The sequence below is a fragment of the Lasioglossum baleicum genome, chromosome 9, assembly GCF_051020765.1.
Source record: "Lasioglossum baleicum chromosome 9, iyLasBale1, whole genome shotgun sequence".
Taxonomy (NCBI): domain Eukaryota; kingdom Metazoa; phylum Arthropoda; class Insecta; order Hymenoptera; family Halictidae; genus Lasioglossum; species Lasioglossum baleicum.
In genome coordinates, this window is record NC_134937.1 from 15,996,236 (window position 1) to 16,023,865 (window position 27,630).

Consider the following 27,630-nt stretch of genomic DNA (forward strand, 5'->3'; position numbering starts at 1 on the left):
TGCTCCGTAAACCTAAAAAGCGCCACCTTCCATCTCCAATTCAAGCCCGCAGGTGTTAAAAAATTCCTAAACAAATAAATTCTATTTAAAAAACGGTAGAACGTAAAATTAGGAAGTGTTATGCCGGATATTATATTATTAAGATTCGCGTGGCTAAAAAAAGTGGGATTTCTATGTAGGATCGACGCGCGTTGCAGGAAATTAAGGCTGTTACCCCAACAAACAATCCCAGGTCGATCTTGCTCAGCTCTTCTTGAGGTTGATAGGGGGATCATGTCGAGGCACGAGTCGCAACCGTAGCGAGATAATATCCATTGATTCTTTTTTCCTTACCCTCGGCTCAAATGTCAGACACAGTCTGGCCAGAAGGGCACAAGAGGACTGGTCTGGGGTGGAGGGGAGGTGTTAATTTCCGTTTAGGAAGCGTTAGGGTGCCATGCTGGCGAGACGCTGCGCCGCCACTGTTAAGATAAGATAACCACTTAGCCATCGGGATTCTACTCGAAATCTCTTTCCCTCTCGTACGCCGCCCTCTATCCACTGTCTTCTCGCCGCCACTGTTCTTTGCTTTTTCTTTTTGCTCGTGCACCGTTTCTGATACGTAGCTCGTCTTCCTGTCATCTAGCCTTCCATCCAATCCTCCATCTCTCCTTCTCTCTTACTATTAGGGCTATCTGAACTTCTGTCGCGACTTCCGCCACCCTCACGATATTCAAAGCGACTTTGCCAGCTCGTGAACGTTGATGGCTCGATCACGAACCTCTTCAACCGTGTCGTCGTGGTTGCTCGGTTGCTCGTCCGCGCTGGATGTTACGAGGACACCAACGGTTTCAGAAGGACACGCGTTACGATCTTTTATCGCTTCTCGAACCGGTCGTAATAAAGCTCAACTGCGGGGGTGCGACCGGCTTCGACGAACGTCGTTATCCTCTAACGTGGCCGTTTAATATGTTTCTTGCTGTGCGAAAGCGTACGTTCGCGGTATCGCCACGGTAAACGATCGGAAAGTCACCTCTCGCCGTTTTGTCGCCTTCGAGGTTTAGAGCTCTCTAACATCAAACCGCAGGAATTTATTGTAGTCAGGTAATGTGCAGATAGAAAACTTTTTACGATATACTCGGCGGGGATTCGATGTTGTGGACAAATTTCTGTTGCATACTGTATTTAATGGCGCTCATTGTCGGTGGAAAGTACTTGCTGATAATAGAACGTCACCTGTCTGCTAACCATACAAAGTTGAACTTTTCTGCACCATTTCCAAGTCACAGGAGATATTTTTTTCAATCATTTTGTATAAGCTTTTAGAAGCGTCAAATGATAAGATTTATTTTGTTTGTTACTAAATACTTGGCAATCTGTACTTGGGGTATGCGGGACACCATGTACATTAAACTTGACGAAAGAGAAGTACTTCTCGATCAAAACGCTTCATAATGTTTACACTCTAGAATTGGACATTCCATATGCAACAACTTAACCCTTTGCACTCCTTTGTCGAGTATGACTCGATATCAGACAAAGAAAGATGTAAATAAAACTGGTTCTTATGTATATGTATTTGGTTCTTCCTCTATTAATATTTTTTAGAGAGAGAGTTGAAAACAAATATAAGTTCCACAAATATAGATACCAACAAAGTTAGAGAGCTATATTTAATATAATTAGTAAATGAAATTGTTTAAAATAAGTTTGTTGGCAACAAATTTGAAAAATAATTCGCAGTGCTAAGGGTTAATACTATTAATACATTTCTCTTTATTTGTCGTTGTGTTACTAGTTCGCAGTTCTTAGCACTCGAATGGTGACTCAGTCGCCACTAAAAATTGCTGTACCATTATTCACAGTATTGTTTATATTATTAAACATGTTATCTCATCAATTACTACACATTTAAGTATTGTATGAGGTATTAGAACAATTTCATATCCATAAAAAGAAAATAATCATATACAATGGAATTGTTCTAGGTCGGAAGAAATGTTTAATTTTCGAGTTAAAATAACTCCGACTGCAAAGGGTTAATATTCTGATCGAAATAAAAAATGGTCAAGCTACAGTGACTCGCGATCCAAGTAGTTTGCACAGATAGGTCGACACTATAGTAACAAATACGCTTGTGAGACGTGATTCGACGTGTTAATATGTACTGGAATCTCGTTTGTTTGATACTTCGATCCCGACGGACAACGTTCCCGCGCGTGCACATGCACAAACACAGAGGCTAGTAATTGGCAATATGAAAATCTTCAGGCGGCGCGGCGGGCCGAGCGTGTTTCGGTGATCGAGGCTCAACGGCGCGAATGATTTAATACGCGAGGAAAAATTAATTACAGAGAAACCAATCAGCAAGCGAAATTTTCGACTGATCACACGGCAATCTTCGTTTAAGCGAAAAATAATCGATCGAACGAACGTTAATTGAAAATAGTAATTACTCGATAAACACCGGCCGCCGGGGAAGAATCTCGCCCGACGCGCCGCGCCGCTTCTCGCGGACGCGTTTTCCACCGGCCGGCTAACAGGTCCTCATTATAACGGTCGACTTATTTTCGTGAACATTCGCCGATCCAATTCGCAAAACGCCCGGCTCGTCAAGCGACTGAAAAACACGTTTATTTCATTGTTCGTTCGCGTGTCCATTTGACGAGCGGAAATATCTGCTCGCACTGTAAACATTCGCCCCTGACAAATTCAATTACTACGATCATTAGGAAAATTGTTTCTAGATTCAACTTGCGTCACGCGGTGGTCTCGTACACGATTGTGATAACAAAGCGCGGCAGACCGAAAAAATTACTATTTGGTAAACAAATTTTTCTACGCACTCCATAGTTAGACAACTTTGTCTTGATTTTAATTTGCTGAAGTCTCTCTTTTTGTTTAATATTTTTCGACGAAAATATTTTGCAGTCCACTAATGAGTTACAAAATGGCCAATTTTTATTCCAGAATTTAATTAGAGTTTTTATCATAAAATGTAATTCTGGGTGAAAAGTTTTGATTAAAAAAGGTGGTCTCTCCATAGCACAGCATTTGTTACACGCACTACGTGAAATATAATTATACAATTTTTTGTGAAAACAACCAAATGACATAGATGGAACTAGTTTACCATATAGTATTGCCAATTATAGACAGTGTGTACTAGCCAGCCATCATTAATTAATTCTCTTGGTTATCACTCTTGGTTCATAAAGTGAATCTGGACAGACTAATAGAATCTACAAGAAAATAATTTTCCAGTTAATGAAAGATGCTTTAGAAACAGTCTGGGGGATCTGAAAGATTTATAATAATCACCGAGAAAAGTGGAAGACGCATAATCACCAGTGGTAAGTGGTAAAGGTAATTTTGGAAAACGGCTGGCAAGCTCGTACATTACTCCTAAATAATTATAGTGGAAATTACATATTTGAGTCTCATTGTCTGGAAATACTCGGAAACCATTACGGCTCCGCAAGAATTTTACTATCCAACGTCATTTTCCCAATTGTGGAACACGCCAGACATATCTTCCATTTTTACGATCTCATAAGGACGGGTATAGATTATGGGAGTGTCTCTTCTATATTTAGTCTCGTATCCCTCGCAATAAGTTCTTAATGGGGCAACCAATCACCTATGAAGGAGTGGTTTCCCTATTATCTTGAACGGTCAAATTTTTGCGATCTTAATAGCCGATGTTACTGCGATGTTAGCGTAATCGAACTCTCATTTCATGCAACATACCATAAAATTAATTGATTTATTAATTTTCCTATTTTTCCATCTAAATTCCTATCAAACAGATCAACTAATCTTTTACAATCTTGTATGAATGAAAAATGGATGATATAGTGATCGTATAAAACATTTTTTATTGATTTACGGCGGGTGGTAATTTCGTGCGATATACCATAAAATTAATTGGTTTATTAATTCTCCTATCTTTCCATTTAAATTTCTGGAGTATCAAATTTATCAACTAATCTTTCACAATCTTGTATGAATGAAAAATGGATGACATATATTGATCCTATATATGAAACATTTTTAATTAATTTACGGTGGGTGATCAAATCGTTAAAGCCACATTGACGCATTTAATTGTGAAACGATTCACAATGAATGCACTTGTTCGTAATACTTAATTTTATTGACACAAAATAAACATTCTTAATGTGGCAAGGAATTATAGAACGTAAAATAAAAGATGCACTTCGCACAACGCATTATACACACTTCCATCCTTTCAATCTCTATCAATTCTGAAATGAAAATCTGGCTATACTAAATTTTTCTAATTCTTTAAACATTCATCGTACAGTGTCTCTAATAACTTCATCATCTACTGTATATCTAGGATCAGGAATTTTCTCTCATTATTCTTTTTAATATTGAACTACTATTATTTTTCTGTACATCTGTTGTATCTATTCGATATCGTGTACTCTGTCTCTAATCATATTCGTTTTTAGCTGTACGGCGATGCCGTGTGTTCGGAGTTTCACGGGAAATGCAATCAATTGAAGTGTTCTGAAAATGAGAACAGAAATCGCGGCTACTGTATCATTAGTGTAAGTATTGTCCACTTTCAATGAACTAGCCTGTACAACGTGCGCAGGACGATAACACGTTCCCTTCCGGTTGACCACTGTTTGCTGTGGTCGTAAGTATATCAATCGGTTGCACAAAAGGACCCTTTCGACCGATACATCGCTGACCCCTTTCGTGGATACAGACAGGTTCGACTGACCCGTGTCGCTTTTATTGAGGAATATCGCACGGCGTGTAGTTCTGCCGTATTCCGTTGCTGACGTACAGGGTGTATCTGAATTTATGACATACCAGGAAAATAGATAACTCCCTTGTAGAACACGAAACAAAATTCTCTTACAAAACAACGTTAATCTCCGAAAAATCTGTTTTGAAAATTCATCGGATGCTATTATACACTGCATGCTTATGCGAATATTGATTTTCATACTAGCTAAAATTAACGGAAATCCATTGGCTTTATTAAAATTTGAATCATTTCATATCGTTAATTCATAAGAAAAGTGATATAAGTAGAAAAAAATGTAAATTTTACAGGAGAGTCATCTGAAAATTACATGGAAATTGCCAATTTTTTAATTGTATATCACCAACTTAGAAATGTAAGATAATTTGTTGCTATTTAGATACTGAGTTAATTGTCATTTATGTTAATTCTAAAGTACCCCACAATCTATATACATATTTATTATTATACTTTTTTGGAAATATATCTCCAGTTGGGTCACTTTCCTTATGAATGAACAATATATTGTCTGTTATTTTGTTAGTGGACATTATTTGTGAAACAGAAATCGATAAGTGAACAATGGTAGATTTTAAGTAACAAGTTGTTTTATGCTATTTCGTTTTAAATTGTGTCATGGAAACCAGTCGTTGCACAATGTGAACTAATTGTCTGCACAAGGGACCGTATTCGATTACAGGAATTTCCGATACACTGTACTATCCTCAGAGTCTCACGATACAACGACGGCGAAATAAATAATAGATAATACTTGGTAGAGACCAGGTCCTGCGCAAGCGTTTCACCGTACTTATTATCATGCTGTATTTGTTCAGAGACGTAGAACGTTCCGCTGCATACTAATGGCCGCATCCAGTTTATCACGAGCCGGACGATCGATGGCTCGCTATTAAATAATCTCCGGCCGTCGCGGTTGAATTAAAAGTTCCTTCGGAGCGGTGCCGTGGAAATTTAAGAACTACCCGTGACAGTTTTAAATGCTGGCGACAACTGATGCTTCTCAATTTTACATCGGATCTGGGCTAATTTTGGTACTTGAGTTTCTTACATTGTTCCAAGACGGAGTCATATAACGAACAATTCAAAGAAATATTAAACTGGAAGAAGGCGATTTTGTCATTTACTTAGTAACATTATATACTGCTTTTAAAAATTGAATTTTAATTTCGATTATTTCATCATTTTTTGGCAAGTAAGACGATACATTCTTTCTATAAATTTAATTTTTAGTTCCATCATTTCATAATTTATCTGGAAAGAAAACACATTGTGATTGTAATTTGTATTGTTGAGTGCAAGTAAGTATGAGTACTGCATGAGATAGAACTGTCAGTTTATTGCATGGTAATTACTATATATTAGTATATAGAAACATTTTATGCAAATTGTATACTAAAATATTTAAGTCAGGTATTTCAAAATTTCGATCAAGATACAGACCGTGATGGCCACTTAAATAGAATAGTTATTAATAAATAAAAAAAAAGACGTTTTACCAGGATATATAGTACAGGTTAGATAAATTAACGTAAATTAATATAGATTTAAAGAATCCGTAAGAATATAATACTGGTGAGAATATCTGTGGAACAGTTTGAAATAAAAATGTGTGCCTCTGCTGTGGGGACAAAGCGATTTTAGGTAAAGCGGGAACAGCTGACGGCTCTAAATCGCGACAGATAATCGTCGCAGATCCAATTTGTCGTGGACGTGGCTGAAAAACACAAATCGAAATAGAGAGGCGTTCAACGTTGATGAAATCCCAGACGTGCAAAGAAGAGGATTTCAGGAACGACCTGAACGATCTTCCATTAATTAGCAGTGGAGTGCTTTTTGCCATTTTCATTACCATGGGTACATTTCCGCCCTTTTCTCGTGAAAGCTGCTCAACCTGTCGGATGTTTGCACATTTTCTGCCTTCGTCGACATCTGCACCCTTTACCCAGTGTCCTTTACTCTTTCCTTTATTCCGCGCTTTCCGTCCCCTCGGCCCGCCGCGACCCGACCCGACGGAACATTCCGGTTTTCCGCGTTCGATCTTTGGTCACGTATCACCTAATCCGCGAAAACCACAAAAATTATAAATGCAAATAATATCCGGCTCGATATTATCATTTAATTACCCCGCTCGCGGGCACGCGAATGAATGTACCGAATGGTCCTCACAAGCCGGACCGCGCGCCCGCGCGTAATTATCACCGCACGAGGAATATTTGATCTCAAAGTGGACATTAATTTTCGATTTTCCTTCTTCCCGATGATATTCGTCCTATTTCCCCAGCCCGCATGCATATGCGTAAAATCATCCCCGCGATATTTGTACCGAACGCATAATTTAGCGCGGCTTTTATTCAAACTTGAATTATGAACTACCGAAATTGATGGAATCAATTTTACAGTTCGCTTAAGCAACTCTGCCCGTGTTTTGCTTAATAAGATTAACTCAATCTGCAGTTTACCGTGGATTGTTCGAGTTGTCAATAAATTATATTAACATTTATACAGAAAATTGCTTTCATCGCACGAGTCAAATCGTATTTCATACTGTGTTTCCGGAACATTTACTGTTATAATACATCTCTGCTTTTGAAACTGTAAATGAATGGTATCACGTTTTCGAACTTGCCTACCAGAGATTCTCAACGAAATTAATTAGTTCTTTACCTAACATATAGTTTATTTAACCATATATGATTGACATAAACTTTTTACCAAGCTTGAAAATCATCCACAATTTATTAAGTAAACCATGCTGCACAGACAGAAGAATTTAAAAATGCTGTTGCATTACATTCAGCCTATAAAACGTACAAAAAAGAGAATACCGTTCTATTTCACTCTAGTTTGTTGCAACTCGGGAACAAAATTTTTATTCCACATAAAGAACTGGAGTATGGTTATGGTAAATAACCTTGCCTCTTCTATTCTTCTAATTATTATCAAACAAATAGTTTATAGACATTCAACGTGTTAAACAAAGAAAGGATTTCCTATTTGCTATTCATTTCTTATCATCGATTCAGAAAATTTTTATTTCGTCCGCTTATATTAATATTCTAACGAAATGTGCAGAATGCATAGCCCCAAGTTTCGTTCGTTCAAAAAAACCGTCAAAGTTGATTCTGCCCAGCAAAATAGCATAATTCCTCCCTCGTGGTGTTGATTTCGCATTCCAATTCCAGTTACGTTCGCCAAAAACCAGCGTCCACTTCCAAAAAAAGCGTCGGAATCGCGCTAATCGCGTCGCGCGAATAATAAAAAGCAGCTCTGAGAAAAAGCCGGCAAAACGTGGACGACCATTATTCGGTTCTATTTTTTTACCCGGCTGGCATGCTCGATAATTGCCCTTCATTCCAGCAATTCATGGGAGCAACGTTTGCTCTGTTCATTTTTCTTCGGAATCGGCCATCAGCTAATTCGCCGGTTGACATTGACGAAAAGTTGAACAGAGAGAAAGAAGCTGCGAGATTCTCGCGAACTCTCTGTTTGAATTTCATCAAGATGCCCGTCGCCGGAAATGGCGGCCTCTCTGCCGTCGCTTAATCCGGAATCCGCTGGCCGGGACAATGCGGATACACGCGTACGTCAAATTTGCGGGGGGGGGGGGGGATTAGAGTATACGGGGAATCGGAGAGTTTGTTGCTTCAAATTAAAATAATCTGTTTTCGCTTGGCCGGGCCCCTCGTATCGTGACGAGCCCTAGAGCTAAAGTCGGTAATCGCATTACCTTACTTTTGAACGCCTCCCTTCACCGATCCTCGTCCACCCCCGCGTTTCGTTTTCGCACAGCCCCTCGATGGCGTTACCATGAAAGCGTTTCTCGGTGTACGCGTGCTCCGATCGGACCGGGCCGATCATAATAAAATCAATGAAATTTAATGAATTCATGCGCGCACCACTGTTCTTTCAATTATACGACATTCCTTCGCCGATGTTGTACCGTCAGAGGAGGATCATCGGAAATTTACTACAAGGCCTCGCGGAAATCACTTTTTAACTCCCCCGCGGCGTGTGTCCATCACTTATTAGTAATTATTGCGCATACTTGACCCGGGAAAACCGATATTACGAAATTGGAAAGCTATAATTAATTTCAATCGAGGGAAGAGCCGGGAATTAATAAAACTGTGGCTAATAAATATAATGTAAAAGAAAAAATTAGCATTGGGGAAGCTCTTATATCGCATCACGTTTATTAATTTCGTTAATGAAATAACGTGAGTTGAGGGGTTTATTTATTTGGCTCTTAATTTATTACTGCTGGACCGAGTTGGGCATTAATCGATTAAAATTTTAATTAAGATTGATTGATTAATGTGTACGATTAAAAAAGTAATCATTGAAAAATCGGAGACTGATTCAATCGATTGACGTAGTATTGTAGTTAATCGCCATACGGTCTATCCATAAATTGTAATAAGGAGGGAGATAGAGACAGAGAGCGGAGATGGAGAATTGACAGAAATGTATCTCAACAAAAACTCAGTTTACATTTTTTTCAGTATTCATACAGTTTTGATTCCGTATTTCATTTCGAAGTTTCAGCAGTTAATCATTAATCAATTATCCGATTCACGATTACAATGGAAATGAATGTAATCTTTAATCGCAATTAACAACTAAAGTAGAAATTTAACCATTATTCCCAATTAACGATTAATAAGTATTTAATCGTTAACCGCAATTTTTTTAAGGACTACACTAGGAGATTAATTGTTAACTGCGATTAACGATTGAAGTAGAAATTTATTTGTCAATTGTTGATTAAATTTTTGCCCAACTCTGCTGCTGGAATAATTAGAAATTAATGCACTGTGTTTCAAATCCCATTCGCGTCAGTTTTATGTGAAATAAGTTCAATTACAATTTTAGACAAGGACTGAACGTTTATACGTAAAACAGGGGTCAGGCGAGCCGCGTAAACCGAGAAATAAGTATTCGACAATTTATTTATATTTATTATGCTTCTGCCGGGATGAATATGAAATAAACGGCCGTGCCGGGATGATGTGCGAATCGATATTAATAATTTTATAGGGACATCTCGCACGAATTTATGGGACGGAGAATACGGAAATTTTAAATCACTACCTGTATGGTGTCGACCATATTTTTCACTCACGATTTATGGTCACGGACTGGAATTATATTTAAATAATTTCACGGGCAAACGACTCGAAACAAATCTGTCTCGGCTGTCGGATAGAGACCGAAGGGAACGCCTGTATGTACGATTCAATTAAATAAAAAGCTTGATAGGCGTAATGAGATACAAGGTTCAGAATTTGATTTACATATCGTCATGCTTCATAATTCTCCATTTAAACGAGCACGGTATACACTTTTCTGGTAATAAACATGAAACTCATCGTTGCCGGTTGTTCAGTGCAATTCTAGAATGCAACCAGGAAAATCCGAGAGATGGTGATCAAAAATGCATTGCATGTCCGATCTGTCATGCCACTCGTCAGTGATAATAGCTATTACGTTATCTTACAAAAAAATTCCTGTAGAATTTCAAAGAGCATCTACATATAAGAATTTACCTACATACGAATTGGCATTTCAACCGCCTGCATAGGTATGTCAATGAAAATTCTTGACATTCTTCCTTGAAAATACAGAACGCATAGAATCACGATATTGTTGCATCGCTAAGGTTGAAAAGTAGCTTGGAATTTGTGATTTCAAACAGCAGATTTTTCTTCTTTGGTATCTTTTGGCTATTGAAATGGTCATTAGTATTGTATTTACGTTTTATATCCTTTGAACTCGTAGCAATTTTAACGCCGAAATCAAGACATTTCTTTCAACCTAGAAGATTTTTATTATGTGTAATGTTCTTCATACTATTCACATGAAGTTGAACCTATTTTCTCATACAACGTTTAGATTTTTAGTCCTTTCTAGAACATAGAAGAATTTAATAATTTAAAACTGTTTCAAATAATGATATGGCAATTCTGACTGACGCCCCAAAATCACCATTCGAGTGCAAAGGGTTAACGCATTTTTTTTATTTATTTAGATACTTTACGTAAAATGAGATTTTTACAAAATCATTTACAAAGTCTCGAGTTAAAAACTATAACTACGATAGTGTTACTGGTTTGAAGATATATCTTTTTGCACACATATTCTACAGTACTTAAACTTAAAGAGAAAGTGCAAAAAGTTTGGCTTACTGAAAATGAAAAATCATAATATACACTCTTAATTCGAACAGTGTGCGGATGGCTAGAGCGTGACAATAGCATTGGCACCCGCATGCTAAATCCAATCCATATTGCGACCCTCACTGCCGATCCCGTCTCCGGATAAATAGTCTCGAGAACAGTGTAAGCCTATCGAGTGGTCGATGTCCGGGTGAACTCTCTCGAACGAGGGGTGGCTGCCAGTCTGCAGGAAGTGCAACGGGGTCAGCCGAAGAAAAAAGGGAAATCGTGACACTCGACGGCTTTAGAATGTCGGGACGAGACAAGTAGCAGGTGGCTAATGCAGAGGGTGGCGTGTGCGAGCGGACCCTGGTACACTAGATGCTACACTAGAGGATGCCTACGTGTGTACACAGGCTTCCTTACGGATGGGTGAACGAGCTAGATAACGCACGTCTTCTCGCGCCGACAATACGCCCGTGCGACCGGCTCTTTTAATTAAGTGGAGTCAGCTCGATTGCGTGCCAACCCTCGGCCCATCCACCGTGCAGTCCCGATCGCAGCTGGTAAAAATTTACTCGGCGGGAATTATATTGGTTCCAACGGCGCGAGACTCGAACGCGAACAACGAAACTGAAACTGCCTCTTGCGGAGGCTCTCTTTGAGAGTGCTTTGTAATAAATGCAACCTCCGGAAGCTAACATTCGATTCACAGAACAACAGAGAGAATTTTTTAAAATTATATACAGGGTGAATCAGCCACCTCAAATATCTTTGTTGTTTTTGAAGATACGTCAAATGTCTGAAGGACAAAGTTGAATGGTTCAGTGGGGCTCACATGATACCAAAAATATTTTTGTTTTTATTGCGATTTTTTTAGAGATATCAAGGTTACCTTCATTCTTTTAAATGGAATGAGATATTTTTTAATACATCAATCGATGCAGCTGGACATTCGTTATAAAAAGGTACTAACCTATGCATGGCGAAAAGTTAAATGTCTAAATAAATTATGTCGGAATAAACGCTAATGTCTTGGTACACGACAGTAATGGTGTTTTAGAATTATTTAAATTGAAATATCTCCTGAATTACTAACTTTTCGGCATACTTTTTTCGAGTACCTTTTTATAACGAATGTCCAGCTACATCGATTGATGTATTAAAAAATACCTCATTCCATTTAAAAAAATGAAGTTGACCTTGATATCTCTAAAAAACATCACATAAAAACAAAAATTTTTTTTGGTGTCATGTGAGCGCCACTGAACCATTCAACTTTGTCCTTCAGACATTTGACGTATCTTTAAAAACAACAAAGATATTTGAGGTGGTAACGTTAGGTGTCTCGCCATATGTATATGTACTATTTTTCATCAATTTTCTCTATTTTCTAGTATGTCCCCCGTGGTTTCTTTTTGTTTGAGCTGTTTAGGGGCTAAATAGTTAAAAATTTTTCGAGATCTTTTTGTATTTTGGTGCAGAGTCACTTGGTTGATGCTTCACATTTTTCTACTTAAAATAAATGCTTCTTACTATTGAATAACAATTTAGAGAATTTAAAAAAATTAATACATACTGTTTCATCAATTTTCTCTACTTTTTATTATGTCCCCTGTAGACTCTGTTTCTTGTACGAGCTCGTGATGAAGATTCTGAACAGAGTCTAATAAATAAGTATGTTATTAATTTCTTTTTGAAATTCTAGTTTGTTGTAGTCAATATCAAACAAGAATAATTATAGCAAAATAATTTAAAGTTCGGTATCTGTAAAAATAGCTTAAACATTATTTTATAAACATAGTTTGTTTTGAAGTTTAAATTTTACAAATTTTGTAAAAAATATCGTATTACCATTACCTTATATTAGCAAATACTTTAAACTAGTTTTGACGAACATGTTTCCAAGAATTCGATTATTTTATGCAGTAAATTTGGTTTTGGTATTAAGTATTGCTGTGACGTTTCATAAATATCTTTGTGGAAACATATTTGCATTAAAATAGAACAACGACGGTTTTAGCTCTCCCGAGTGATTACTAGAATTAGTGCGCAGTGGCACGAGCATTAGTACAGTTATGCAAACGGCAGAAATTTAATTAATGTTTATAGCTTGTTTTAATATAGCGAGCATCACGTTCCTGTCGGACAATTGTTTTGCGCCTGTCTTAAGTTGAACTCGTTGGCGCAAACAGGTTTGAAGAGAAAGCTTCTGGGGCGAATTGAGCTTCGCCGTCTGGTTCCCATTATTTCCCATCGTTCAGCAACCTGTTAATTACTGTCTTCCGTACATTTCGCAGAAGGGTCGAAGTCTCGGCGCTTGTCCATTGACGAGAACAAAGTTCAGCTTATTATTAATCCAGTTACGACGAGTTCAGGACATCGACAATTTTCATGCCCTTTATTTTCCAGCGCTTTTCATCATATTTCTTTAATAGAATAAATATTATAAGAAAAATTAAATTAAGATACGAACGCGTTAATTCAGATTCTCTCTTATTCTTCGTGCTCTATTATAATACTACTATATTTCGTTGAATTCATATCTATTTCTTTGCAGTCCCCTCATTTAAACGCTAAAATATCAATGCTTTCAAAAGTCACTAATTGCTCCCCAATAATATACGACAAAAATATAAAGTAAGATTTATGGTTTCCGTTTGATCCACTTTTATTAAAAGAAAATGTATCGCAGAGCGTGTTACTAGTATCACACACAAATTCATTTTTAAAGAATCTGAACGCACCGTAATGAAAGCACACTTTTCGCAGCACGCGGAGATAAAAAAATATAACATAGATGAAATTTTGCAATTCCAGTTGCGGGTTGCAATTTCGTGTTCAACTATCCCCGCCTAATTAAAAGAAACGTGATGGAAGACGGTCGACTAGATGTTTATGCAAATTCGCAATTTTATACAAACCAGGACAATAGAAAAATTTATTCTACTAATCAAGAGCCTGCTCGAATATATTCTGCGCCATTTCTTTCGAAATTTGTGAATGCTTCAGAAATTTATTTAAACTATAATTAGACCAGGGAGGAGGAGGGAGAGACTGCTCGAATTTATTCTAAGCTACGCCGTTTTCTTCGAAATTCACGGACGCTACAGAAATTTATTTAAACTGTAATTGGATAGTGGATGTTACACGTTAAACGGGAATCAAATTTCGCGCATTATTGAATTCCCCGTAAGAATTCCAGCTCGCGGAAAAGTTCGCGACCGGTACGAACTGGTGGCGCCTCGCTTTTCCTACGGCCTCGTGCTTCGTTAAATACCAATTTTCCAAGGGACCGTGCATTTACATATTTCCACGCTCTCCATCGCGTCTCGTTTCTTTTGTTCAATACAAAGGGGAAGTTGGAATGCCTTGGCAGCGTCCGTCTCTTTATTTTTTCCTTTGTGCGACGCCGCTTCTTCCTTTTTCCTCGGCCTCGCGTTTCAACGCTCGCTGTCCGCCGTGCTAACAGCGGTAATTAATTTTTCGTCTTGAAGCACGCGGCTCTCATTACCAGGCCCCGCGTGTACAGAGAGAACGCTGGCCTTTTCGGCCGGTGGTCAACGGCACATTGCTCTCGGATGACAACAAATATAAAACTTTAATAATTCCGGCCCCGGAGCCCGACTCTTTACGAGCAGGATAGACATTCCTCTTTCCGAAGAGAAAAGTCGAATATGCTGCTTTGAACCGTCTCTCTGCGGCCTGGATATCGCGAGCAACTCGCCACCTCAATATTTGTTCATCCGATGCTACGAAGGAATTACGTTATGAAAGTTAGACGACTCCGGGATGATAATACGACGCGGTGAAAATTTCTTCGCATTTTTTCGTCTACCAATGTTGCTTGCATCGTCTGAGCAAGCTTACGTAAGCTGCGGAAAGTTAGAGGTTCTAATGGGATCATCGACGTGGGCTTCCGGGGCGGTGTTCACTGATGAGAGTTTGCTGATATCAATATTTAGAGATCATGGTTTTCAACGTGTAAGTGAAATACATGTGTACCCGTGTACTTAAAATGACACGTCATACTGGGAAAATGTTGCAGGTTATGGTAAAATCATCACCAGACTGCGGATCTTTATGCAAAAAAAAAATGTTTTACATTGATTGTGGGAAGCAGCAAACGAATAAAAATTAATTTTACTTCTTGATGACTTTCTTACATTAAAAACAATATTACAATGTTCCTAATTGTTCTGATCTATTACTGTTTTATATTTCATCCAACCAATTTCTTCATAAATGCAAAAAGATCTGCAGACTAATCATCACTATGGGTTTCTTCGAACAGTGTGTTCAGTGTGAAGAGTTTGCTGGCTGCAATATTGATTGAGAACATGGAGGGATGTTAAGTTAAATTCAATACCTGTTGCATATTTGAATTTGAAGTAAGAGTTCCATTAGAATTTCCAAAGAAAGTGTCATACTTAGTGTCTACATTATTTCGCACGAATAACGTGTTATTTGTATATACCTTTCAATACCAACATATTACAGAATAACTCTACCCAATAAGGGCGAGAAGAACAAATAAATGTACATGTATCTATTTTGCATATTTATTCCCACACAAACTTAGCATCTCATCATAATTTTCGCAACCTAACATTACCACAAAATCGAAACACACACAACTGGGTATATTCAAACTTATTCTCCCTAAAATCGTAACTTTTTAATCCCATTATTTTTTTATCGACAAAGTAAAAAAAGTGCGAGGGACCATTTTCAAATTATAGGAACCCGTAATTCCTGATTTCCGAGTGGACGTCCTAGTTCCACCGAGTCCTCGTTTCCACGATGGACGCCCGATCAAGCTAGTCCTTTAGCAGTATGAAGAAAAATATTTGATCAGCTCCCATCCTAGCCTCGACTTCCATGGCCAGCATCCAAGCCACCGTGTCGAACACGGCTGAGACGTTTTCCATGATTGCTCAAAAGCCTCGGAGGGCAAATAGGTGGCCCCCATCCCTTCGGTTCGGGGGTTTATTAGGGACAAAACGAATCTTGTCGGTGAAAGAGAAAGAGAGAGAGAAAGAGAGAGAGAGAGAGGCGCCATCGAGTTCCGGGTCCGAGAAAAATTGTGGCCCCTTGACAAGTGGGGGAAACAAGATCGTCGTCATTTCCCAAATTGGCAGCGTCAAGTTAAAGCATTAGCCAGGACGGTAACGAGACGGCATTCAACGTTTCGGTTTCCGACTGCCAGTCCTTCGCTTGTTACGAATCGAGATGCCTCGCGTTGCTGACAATTTCTGACATTCCTCGAGCCTCTCCTTCAGGACCGCAGTCATTCGAACTATTTATTGGACCGTGAACCTTTATACAAATTCCCACTTCGATGCAACAGTTCTTAAGAACTGGAATAAGAAATTGGACACAGTTCTATACAAATTCCTATTTTCATGCGATATTTTATAACAACCAGAATAAGAGCTTGGAATACAAGTTTGTTGAATATCTCCATTACGATAGGGGATTTTGTAGGAGTGTTTTATATACATATAGAATATGGGAAAATTTTGAACTGAACTGAAAAATCCTGATTTTTATACACCATAAAAATTATCTATGTTAATTGCAAGGGAAAGAGTAAATCCTCTATAGACGCAACAATTTCTGTACGATAGATGCGACCAAGAATATCTCCCCAACTTAGTAATCTGATCTTGGCTCAGAATATCGATGTGAACCACTACTAACCCGACGCGGAGAGTCGCAGAAGCCGGCACCGTTCAAACGCCCGTACGTCATCACAATGTACCATCAATACTTAATCTTCTTTATTTTTCATTATTTTTTTATGGAACTTTTATGAACATATTCGTGGCATTTTTCTAATGCAAAATGATACCAAACACAATACAATTTCAACTGTATTTAGTGGTTTAATTGACGATGAACGTTTCGGGCGCAAGGAAGGACAGCGTATCGAAAAGATAGAGACGCGGACAGTCGCGTCGTCAGCACAATTCAAAGGCCTGCGCGTGGTCTCTCTTTACACGCGCTGTCCTTCTCTACGTTCAGCTCGGACTTTGGAGATAAAAAAATAGCTACCCTATACGATAGATGCGACCTTTACTGTAAATAGGAATTGATTTATTTAATGATTGTAATAAGTAAAAAATAATGTATCGATAGCCTTAACAGTAGAACTACCGAACCAGTAAAAATGATTGGTTCCTAACTTTTTCTTGCACAGTTACTGAAATTATAGAACTGTCAAAGGTTTACTGAATGTTTAAACTTGAATCATGTCTGAATATAAACCAGTACTTACATACAACGAATGCTCTTTGCAATGCAAACCTTGATAATTTGTTAGTCTTATCACTGTTTTCCATGATTATTCTTTTTGACCGTCGCTGTTAGAGGAAACGTTTTGAATAATAAATTGGTAATGATAATAATAGCAATTTCTTCGATCGCTGACGTGTCGTGAGAAGATCGCCGAGGATGAAGCATTTGACGGTGAACTGGGTTCAAATAAATGCACCCAGCTAGAGGATTTTAAATGAGACCCTGGGCAATGTAAACTTCAGCAACGAAGGTAATTCGAAAGTTTTAAACGATGGATTCCACCGGCTGATTGAATTCCAGGGAAAATTCTACGACCCCTACTGTTTGTTCACCTTTTATTTAGGTTCCGTATGTTTATGTTGCAATTTCGTTTAAATCGCGCGGACGGCGAGTGCTTTAAATCAACTAAGATGGAGAGGAACGAATAAAGACGGTGTCCTAACGAGGCCATTGATAACCGTTGTAATCTAATATTATTAAAAATAATAAGAGCTCCAGTCTGTAAAATACTACAGAAAATCTTCTTGAGGCTGAGATAAAGAAAAAGAAGATATTTAATTATTATAAAGCGCTATTTATAAAGTATTATTCATTTGACACATTGGACTTGTAATTGTGTTCATTCTGAACTGTGTGTAATAAATTATTTCAGTCCTAACAATGCCATCGGTGACCGTTGTAATTCAGGAAATTTTTTAAGGAGTCGGAGAAACATATTGATTTTGAAATATTAAAGTGTCAAGTGAACTTGACACATTCAATTAATAACTGTATTCATTCTGAACAGTGTGTAATGGACATATAAATTTATGTGATAAATTATTTCAGTCGAACAAAAGTAATTTATGGACACGGAAGCGGAGGCGTATGTACGTATAAATAATATAGTAGAATTTCGGTAATCCAATATGCTCGGAACTTTGCGAATGACGGGAGTATCAAATGTGTCGCTCATTGGATTAAACATATTCCTAAAGCCATAAAAACGGGAAAAATAATTTATAAAACACACACACGGTTAGTAACAGCAATTTATTTTATCGCAAAATGTATTACTGTATATCATATACTGAAACCGACCCCTGTTTCACTCTATTGTCGTCAATTACCGCTTAGTAATTAAATTATATTTTGTATTTAAAATGTCACTCATAAACAAACCACTTTGGACAATTTCACATTGATTTATACCGTGCTCTGATTATGACGTCAAAATTATTCAACGCTTTATCTAAATTTAATTGCTGACACATAAGGTTCAAGGAAAATTAAATTATTTAAAATATTCAACTTCAAAAATTAGATTTAAAGAAAAATATTTGATGTGGCAGTAAATTTTAAGTGAATGTATGAAGCATTGTTTAAAAAGGCTGTAAACTTACTACCACCGAAGATTCGTATGTGTCTGTTTTAAATAATTTTCTGATCGCATATAGTTTGCTGTAATATATTTGAAGTGTTTATATATGTTTTGTGGGATTTTGTCTCACCTTAAGATCACCGTGTTGATCGTAGAATGTGGATGGTGCAAGGGCAGCTTTGAGTCTTCTGTTTCTATAGAAAATGAACATGATGGCAGCTAATAGCATCACTATCACTGTAGTTAGAATCCCGATCACCAGACCAACGAACTGTCTCGCTTCTGGCTCCTTGCTCTTCTCTGGAACTAAAAGCAGTAAGCAACAATTAGTAGTAGTAACACAGCACTAATTTACTTGTGTGACTTTTGTTTAATTTGTCGAACAGTGATTGACAGCATCTCGTTATTCAAATACTGATGATTCAAGTAGTAACGGAAGGAGTTTACCAAACCGGTAAGCATCCAAAGAGTACCCAACTGGTAGCGAATAATGCAAATGTCCATTTGCGAATATACAGGGTGAACCATTTAAATTAGAAATAAAACGTCTCTGTTGTTTATGATTTTATGGAAAAAGGCCTCGGGGTAAAGTTGTACAATCTTACATAGAATGATATCTAGTAATAAAGAGACTACAAATATTTCGGGTACGTGAAGTTCCCTCCAAAAACGAAAGTCATATTCGTATTTAGCAGGTCGAAACGAATAGAGTGGCGTATAACAGGTACCAAAATTTATTTTCTATTGTAGTTGACCTCGAATTACCTTCAGTGACCTTCATAACAGGTCATTGTATTCGTAAAAAAATCGAACTCACAAATTCAGTGTTAGAACAGATGAGCTAACTAACAACGAAGAGGTTGCGACCGGTATCAGTGAGAGATGGTTACCAGCGACTTTTCTATTTTGTTTCGCGAGTTACAGGGAATTCCCTGTAACGGTGCTCAATAGCATCCAATTAGTAGAGGTGGCGAAGAGTGAAACGACGGTCTCGTGGTTCAATTCGGACGTGCGTTTGAGACCCCATGAACAATCGTACGTGATCCGAGACTCGCACGTAGTATACACGTCTCCAGCGTCTAGCATCCCGTCCGCCGGATACACCAATGTACATCACCTATCACGGTGGATATTATCGTGAAGGCAGGCCTCGCATAATGCACGATGAGGCGATAATGATGATTGCGTTCATCACGCTCGTCATAATTGGATCACCGTCGATCACCTTCATCGACCGACTGCTTTTACTCGACGTTCAAACCATCGAACCATCGATGATCCAACCAAGGAAAAAAAGAATGAAACATTTTTTTTAACAAATTAAAAACAGAACGCTATAGCACCACCTCTCGTAACCAAGGTATTAATTTTCTTTGTTTGTTCAGAGATATTGCAAGCACGATAAATTATTATACACAGTTTGTGTTGGTCATCAAACACAACGGGTTTTCAATTTTCTCTTTGTATACTCGTTCACGAAATTTTTTATCGACGTCCAGTGTAGACAACAGTAACAAAAACGATGGGAGAATAAATTCGGAATATTTGTGCGTTGAGAACGAGGTGAGTATCGTCGTTGAAAAATGATAAAACGACGCGCAAGGCTGATTCCATTGCAACGTGCAACGTGGCACGAGGAAAATGTGTCAAACTGACACAAGGGACGGATGAGGATTAAATATTAACAGTTTCCTTGATCTGTATCTAAAGAAACGTGTACATACATACACCGTCGCGTCGGTTCGCTTACTCTCTATTTAAATAAAAGAAATTCAACGCGTCCGTTGCCATCGTTCGTTTCGTTTGCAGTTACAATATTTTATTGAATGCAATTTTTCAAAAACACGGAATAAAATTCCAGCAACGAAACTCGTAGATTCGTCGCATATTATATTGTGTGTAAAACAGTGATTATTCGAGTGGAAGTTTTATACAGAAAGAATGAATAGATCGAATGTAGAGACATCTAAAAAATTTGAAAATGCTTTTTCAAGGTTTCCAACTCGATAAAATTATTGAAAAAGATATAAATTCTATGAAACTGCTTTATCTTGCAGTTTAGTGGTATTCTCATACAATAGCATTTATTGAATTTCAACGATTTTCAGTAGTATCTTTATTACTTCGATTATAGAACTCTCAATTTATCAATGAAATTAAATTGAATAAATTTAATAGTGTTCCGACACTCTTTTGTGAGCCACTGTATGTCCGTCTAATAGTTCGGATGCGGGAAGTTCTGCTGTAGTTACTTTCTCGTTCGAAAGAGCGTCGTTTTATTGGTGTAGCTGTTGTTTCCCTTCCCGAAAGAAAGTTTCGTGCAATTTCGAGCTGTTTCGCGCTTCACTTGAGATTGCTATGGACCAGGCTCATTCTGTTCCTGTTCGAACGCGTGTCGTAACGCTTCACGCGAATATACTTCAGGAAAGACAACGTTACGCTCAGTTTCTCTCTCTCTCTCTCTCTCTCTCTCTCTCTCTCTTGCTCGGTTCTTACTTCGATTTCCTTCTGAACTGAAGATTATTGCTCAGAAAACGGAATATCGTACGTGACGAACAAAATGTAACGAGCTCTACGCACGAGCGCGGGGACTTTTAATTTTCTTCGCAGCACCCACCCTGAAAACACTATAGCTAAACAGTTGGACAGAGTGCATAAAAGTCACTCGACAAAATTGCTTTCGATAATGTTTGCATTTCTCTCTTGTGCAGAAATAAAATCCAAACTGAAAAATTAATGATGGATATTGATCAAACAGTACATTTATTACATTGATAACAGATAATATATTGAAGTACATTTCTGAAGCAATTCATCATTTATCTTTTAATTAAAAATGTTATTCCAACGTGTCACTTTAATTTAATTGAAAAGAAGTTATTGCAAATAATAATTAATTTTCTAAATTTGGTTTCTTCTGCACAGGTAGTGGGGAATTGCGTGTGTGTGTTGATATTTTTTTCCAACACTCTCTTTCCAATTCGAAGATTATTTTTATTTTTGAACAGCAATAGCTTACCAATAAAATTTTTATTTTCACGCATTTGTTTATAACATTTACTTGCCTTTTTATTGTTCTGAGCTACTTTTATAGAGGTACATTGAGTACTTTCTATTAAAAAAGAACACTAGCAAGCCTCATGATAATTCCAACGACACACTGACAAACAATATCAATTAAAGGTGCAATATTTTACGTGACCCTTAGTGGCACATTTGCAATGAGAAGCAACATGGAAGAAAAGAAAACGACCTTATGCGACTTATACTATCTTCATGAAACTTTGAAACAGGTCAAAGTGACGTGTCTGCTAGCACACAAAGCGGAAGAATTCAATAAATTCAGTCTATTTGCATTACAGGAAGTAAAACAAGTTTCGCGGAACTCGGCCATAAAACCGGTCGATTAAACTGTATATCGTACGGATCACTCAAAGAAGGTGTGCTGGATAACAATTACATCGTTTATCAGGCAAGACGACGACACGGAGACGTCGGTCAGTAGTGCTTTGGGTTTACTCCTCCTAACGCTTCGGCTCAAAGTGAAGTGCTCTCCGGAGGACAGAGCCGGAAGAAAGGAAATTAATTAGATTTTGCTTTCTCCTCGGCGGAGCTGAAAGAAAAGAACGGTACCGGTACATTATCGATATATAGAAATCTCGGTCCTCCATTTGATCGCGAACCAAACGGAAACCAGTATATTGCCCCGCGGGAAAAAGAAATGTGTAAAAATACTACAGACCGAATACTAAAAATAGTCAAATCTATCAGAAATATCAGAATCACTGTGGAATTCTTTACTTTCACAGATAACAATACGATGGAGATTTTAGCTCGAATTGCACAAAACATTCACACAGTTAGCACGATTAGAAATATCAATCAAAATAGAGAGCGTTTCTAAATATGTAACATATCTACAGCTGTGCATCGTGCATCCAACTAAAAAATGCAATGGACCGGTGGGCCGAATTTTATCGGAATAAACAGCAATTCTGAAAAGTGTAATTAAAGCATTCGATATTAATCGCGCCGGGCCGTTCCATTGAAAAGCGGCCGACAATAATGGAGCCGGGAATCAAATGTTTTTTCAAAATCTCGTTATAGTCTCCCTTTCAACCCCATTGTACCCAATCAACATTGTATGTACAAGTGAACAGAGGAGAAACAACGCGAAAAAAACGAGAAAGCGAGTAGGGAAAAAAGCAAAAAGCGATGGTAAAAAAAAGGGACTGTTCGTGATCGGCATTCAATTTTCGTGCGGCATCGAGGCACAAAAAAGGTCGGCCGGGAAAAATAGGGGGTGGAAAGCGAAGGGAGGAGGTTGAATTGGTAGGGGGGGGGGGGGTAAAGAAGAGTGGAAATCGTGCGGAAAATTACGAAGGGAACCCTTCAATGCAACAATACCAGAAACCAGGCGGGCAGACTTACGGGCATTATCGTTGTTTTCCTCCTTATTAAAAGTGGCCTTTACTTCATCTCTCTGCAGTGGACCCTCGTTATTCTGATAGGGGCTGCCGGTCGCCAATACAATGCCGCTCTTGTTCCTCGGCTCCTCGTCCTCGGTGTTGTTCCATTCGGAGATTACTGCGCATCACGGATAGAAGACTAATGAAATTTCTGGCTGACAAAGAAACCGACTGTCGGATCTTTTAAACGCGCCATACCACATTAATGAGACGACAAATTAATACAGCCGCGGTCGTATCGTTCGCGCTCGTCTCTCAATGCTAACTTTGTGTATGACTCCTTTAGCTTCGCACGAACTGAACCGCGCTCGCCTTTTTAAATCGCTCCACGCCCGAGCTTCTGAGGATTCTTTAACTCGGGGCAATGACAGTTCCATAAAACCAGAGTAATTTATCTCGCGAAAAAGCTGCGGAGTTCAGATTCGAGACGACAATTAATTCGAGGATTTTTAAAACACGAAGTTAAACTCGTCAAAATGACGGATTTCGAATTTATTATGACAATTACGATAGAACCTCGCTCGTTGAACGAAACGAGACCGAAAACGCAAAAATCGAGGTTGTGTAACCGGGAGACGTAATCAATCATAGTGGTTCGTAATAATTCGCAATACGTCGAAAGGCGTCCCAAGCCGTCGTCTACTGGATTAAGATTGTAAAGATTTGTAGACATTTACTGGGTACATTTATCTATTCGAACGTGTTTTGTAAGGAAAGCTGTACAATCGTTCTTAAATGTTTCTACAACGTTCTGATAATTAAATATTAAAATCCCGTGTACTACAAGTACAATAAATTTGAAATTGCACAGCAGCTTTGCCAGGAAAATATTGGAAAATTGAAAACATTTGTATTTTCAGCTCTCCCTGCGGATCTCTTACCGTTTCATCTGTTCTATACAATATTCAACAGTATATCCCGTATCACATTTATATTACAGTTGCCCGTCTTTATTGACCTAGCGGAATATTCGCGAATTATATACTTCGAGCACACTGGATGAGTTATCTTCCGCAATCTCCAAATTCCAAAGTAAATATAAATTGAGCGGGAAGCTGAAAACCCCAGGGCAGACAATTAAAAGACGGTTGACGGTCCATGCGGGCTTCATCGGGAGCTCAAAGGACCGTTTCATCTTTCTAATTAAAAGTAAATCGGGCCTGGGTAAGCTGAAAAACTGCGATCGAAGCGATCGCCCGAGCGCGCACGCGAGTAGTGTCAATAATATGAGAAACGAAAACAATGAAGATGGGGAAAATGGTTTTCTACGGGGGCCCCTACACCGACGGCCGTTCGCGGAACGAGCAATTTCGCGATGCAAAATACTCGTATTTCAAACTTTCACCTCATTGCGATAAATTGCCAGCGTAGCCGGGTTTTGCCGTGAAGCCTCGCGCCGAGTACATCGGGGGCGAACATTTAATTTACGGTCAGTTCAATGAGCGTCGGGCTTGAAAAGAGCACAGCACACCGGTTCGAGAATTGTTAATTGCGCCTCGGCTCGCCTGTTAAGTGTAGACATTAATTACGGCTCGCGAAATTGCTGTCGACGATTTTCTTCTCGCGGCGAGGAGTCCGGGCTGGACCGATATATTTTCCTATCGATGACGGGCCCGTAAATGCGAGGTAAGCCAGCGACGAGAAGCCTGCGGCAACCAAATGACCCGGATCGAACGATTTAGTCAGATTTTGGTCCAACTTTCTAACCACGCTGGACACCACCACCAAACTTTCCCAGAAATCTCTCTCTATGTTATCGCTATACCATAACAAGTTATTAATTTCCGAAAATTTCAATATCTATTTTTTCGGCGTTCTAATAGTTAAAATATTAAAATGGAGACTTCAATGCGGATTTCACAATTTTTTAGACTTTTTGAAAGGCTAGAACAGTGAAAAAATTAATCGTGGACATAAATGAGCCAGGTTGCCCACAGAAAAGATGCAAAAAATATACTTGCTCATTAAAATGTATCTTTATATTTATTTTCTACTATGGTACTTTCTCCAAACACGTGATTAATCTCGCATTAATCAACACATTCTTAACAAACGGATTCTAATTGTACCTATTACGATAAATTTCAACTTTCTCATTCCGGTTTCATTGAATTAAATTAAAAACGTGGAATTCGTAACAAAATAAGCCCATTAATCATTGTAACAACATTTCCATCGAGTTTCTTTAATTCATTCGGTTTTGAAGTTGGCGAGCGCAGTAGGTGTCGACTAGAAATCGACGGGAGAGAGTCGATTTTTCGCCGAAGTATCACTAAATCTTTGGATCAGTGTGCGGCAGCGCCGGTTACCGGCCGATGGAAGTTAACGCTCGTAGCAAGAGACCACGGGCCACTGTCGAATGATTAACGACGGTCTCGGTCTCTTGGCCGGTGCAACGAACCGGCGCCGAACTTTTCGAGGGCTCCCGCTTCGAGGACCGCAGAAGGAAGTTTCGTTCCGGTTCGTTTCACGGGAACCGCAGGAACGTGCATGTTACCGATCCATCGTGAGAATGGACCCGGCGATTCGACGGTTTTGCGCGCGGAATTCGTATCGGTTATGTGTGCGTTTTACGATCGAGAAATCTGCTTGCTCGATTTATGAACGACCCTGCCATTTTCGCCCAGCGATTGTATTCTGTCGTCATGGTTTCGCAAGAACGCTTTCAGTACATCATGATACACTCGTCCGTTAAATTATGATGATAGACATAAGTTCCACAATTCGTGTACAAATATAAGACAACTTCTTTTGTTCCAACACCATACAATTTTGCCACACACTTATATTATGTCATCCCATAAGTTCGTGCCGTTTTTCGAGCGGTTGCAAATCCATTCTCTTTTAAATACCTATGAACTGTTGTTTCAGGCATTTTCAGAGCATTTGACATCTCCTCAACTGATAAACTTTGTGTCTGTCTGAGGAGGACGCCCTGAACGTTTCTTGTTTTCTAAACAAAAATTCCCACCTTTGAAACGTTGAAAACACTTCCTACAGGTACGAGATGAAAGCGCACTTTCTCCGTAAACAGCACATATGTTGTTCGTGGCGATTGTTACTGAACTTCCTTTCCGAAATTCATATAACATGAGATGTCGGAAATGGATACGCGTTTCGCGCATGATGTTTCACTGTTAGGAATCACTGTGTTCACTATTTCATGATCTTATACCCACGAAAACCTTCTCTAGACTGATCCCGAACAGTTACGCTTAAGTGCATTGGTCCCTTATCGCCGTAAAGTTCATAAATCGACACACGAGATGTATACACAAAAGTCGGCACGAACTTATGGGATGACCTAAAGAACGACCTGCTTAATAATGCTTAGGGTTGGACAACCTGTTTGACAAATTTGCAAGACTTTTTATTATGCAGAGAAGATTTAAATGTAAACCCTTACGTTTTCTAAATCCATATCATATGTACGTTTCATTGAGATTCGAAAAGATCCCTTAATAGAAAAGGATAAATTATTTATCACACAAAGCGAACAGGTTGCCTCCAATAAAATATTACAACTATAAAGCCCGTGAGGAGAACAAATGGCGCTATCTAGCATGTTAATGAAACCATCGTAAGCGATCTTGCGAACTACTTTAGCGGCATCGAAAAGATGGCGGACGGCGAAGAGCGCAAGTATCCGCGGCACGTTGCTCGAACGAGAGCACGTGGTCGCGAACCAGAAGCGAAACTTACTCGTTGGAAACACACGCCCTGAAAAAGTTTTCACTCGGCGAAGTCGGCACGAGCCCGAGCACGCCGATAGAGCGAAACCATCGTTAATCATTCCCTCAGTGCGCCGGTGTTTTCTCGTTCCGCGAAAGATAACTTCGATTGCTTAGCGCCGAAGTGGTTGGAATTCCACGCCATCCGGGCACCATATAATTCACGTTCGCTTTCCCGTGAACGTGGCGCGAATCGCTTTCCTTCGATTTTTATTTAACTTCCCCTCCCAGAGTTATTCTTTCGCCCGTCTATGCTTAATCGAGGCCAATGAAAACCGATACATATTTCGACGTGAAATGTGATCTGCGCGGTTCCTTTCGAGACGCATGTTTGTACTAACTGAATACCTGTGTCATCTAAACAGATTAATGAAAAAGTACGTTTTAATTATTATTGTTGCTTAATTGAATTCTTAGGTACGACTTAGGAAACCGGTCCCATTAGTCACCGATGTAAGTTTTTGAAGATTTAGTTTATTTTACGTGAAATCACATAGGTTTTCTAATTTCGTTATAATAAATAACAACTATATTAACACAAGTTTTGAATAACACATTTAATTTCTATTTATTTGATAAATCCTAAGTTTTATACGGTTTTTTTCTTAAGAGGTACGTCTTATACATATTATGTATTATATTCAAACATGTAGTCGCACATGTAGCACTCTTTAAAATCGTCTATTGTTCACATGTGCAATTGACTTCGTTAGTCTGGATCTTCGTTGCTAGAGAATATAACAAACGAAAGGTTACTAAAAAAAATATAACAGAAGAGTTGCGGATGTTTCAAGAATACATTACTGGCTCGTCATTAGAAGGCAATGGTTTA

General features: G+C 38.6%; 1 protein-coding gene across 6 annotated transcripts in view; it reads right to left on the reverse strand.

Annotated features, from left to right (window-relative positions):
* Positions 1 to 27,630, reverse strand: part of Ddr (discoidin domain-containing receptor 2) — a 334,142-nt gene that overhangs the window by 49,102 nt on the left and 257,410 nt on the right. For all 6 annotated transcript variants that reach the window (XM_076429974.1, XM_076429972.1, XM_076429976.1 and 3 more), the window contains 2 exons: positions 23,030 to 23,185; positions 18,729 to 18,904 (listed from right to left, as the gene is read on the reverse strand). In XM_076429974.1, the coding sequence (XP_076286089.1) occupies positions 18,729 to 18,904; positions 23,030 to 23,185 (332 nt within the window). The remainder of the gene's footprint in view (positions 1 to 18,728; positions 18,905 to 23,029; positions 23,186 to 27,630) is intronic.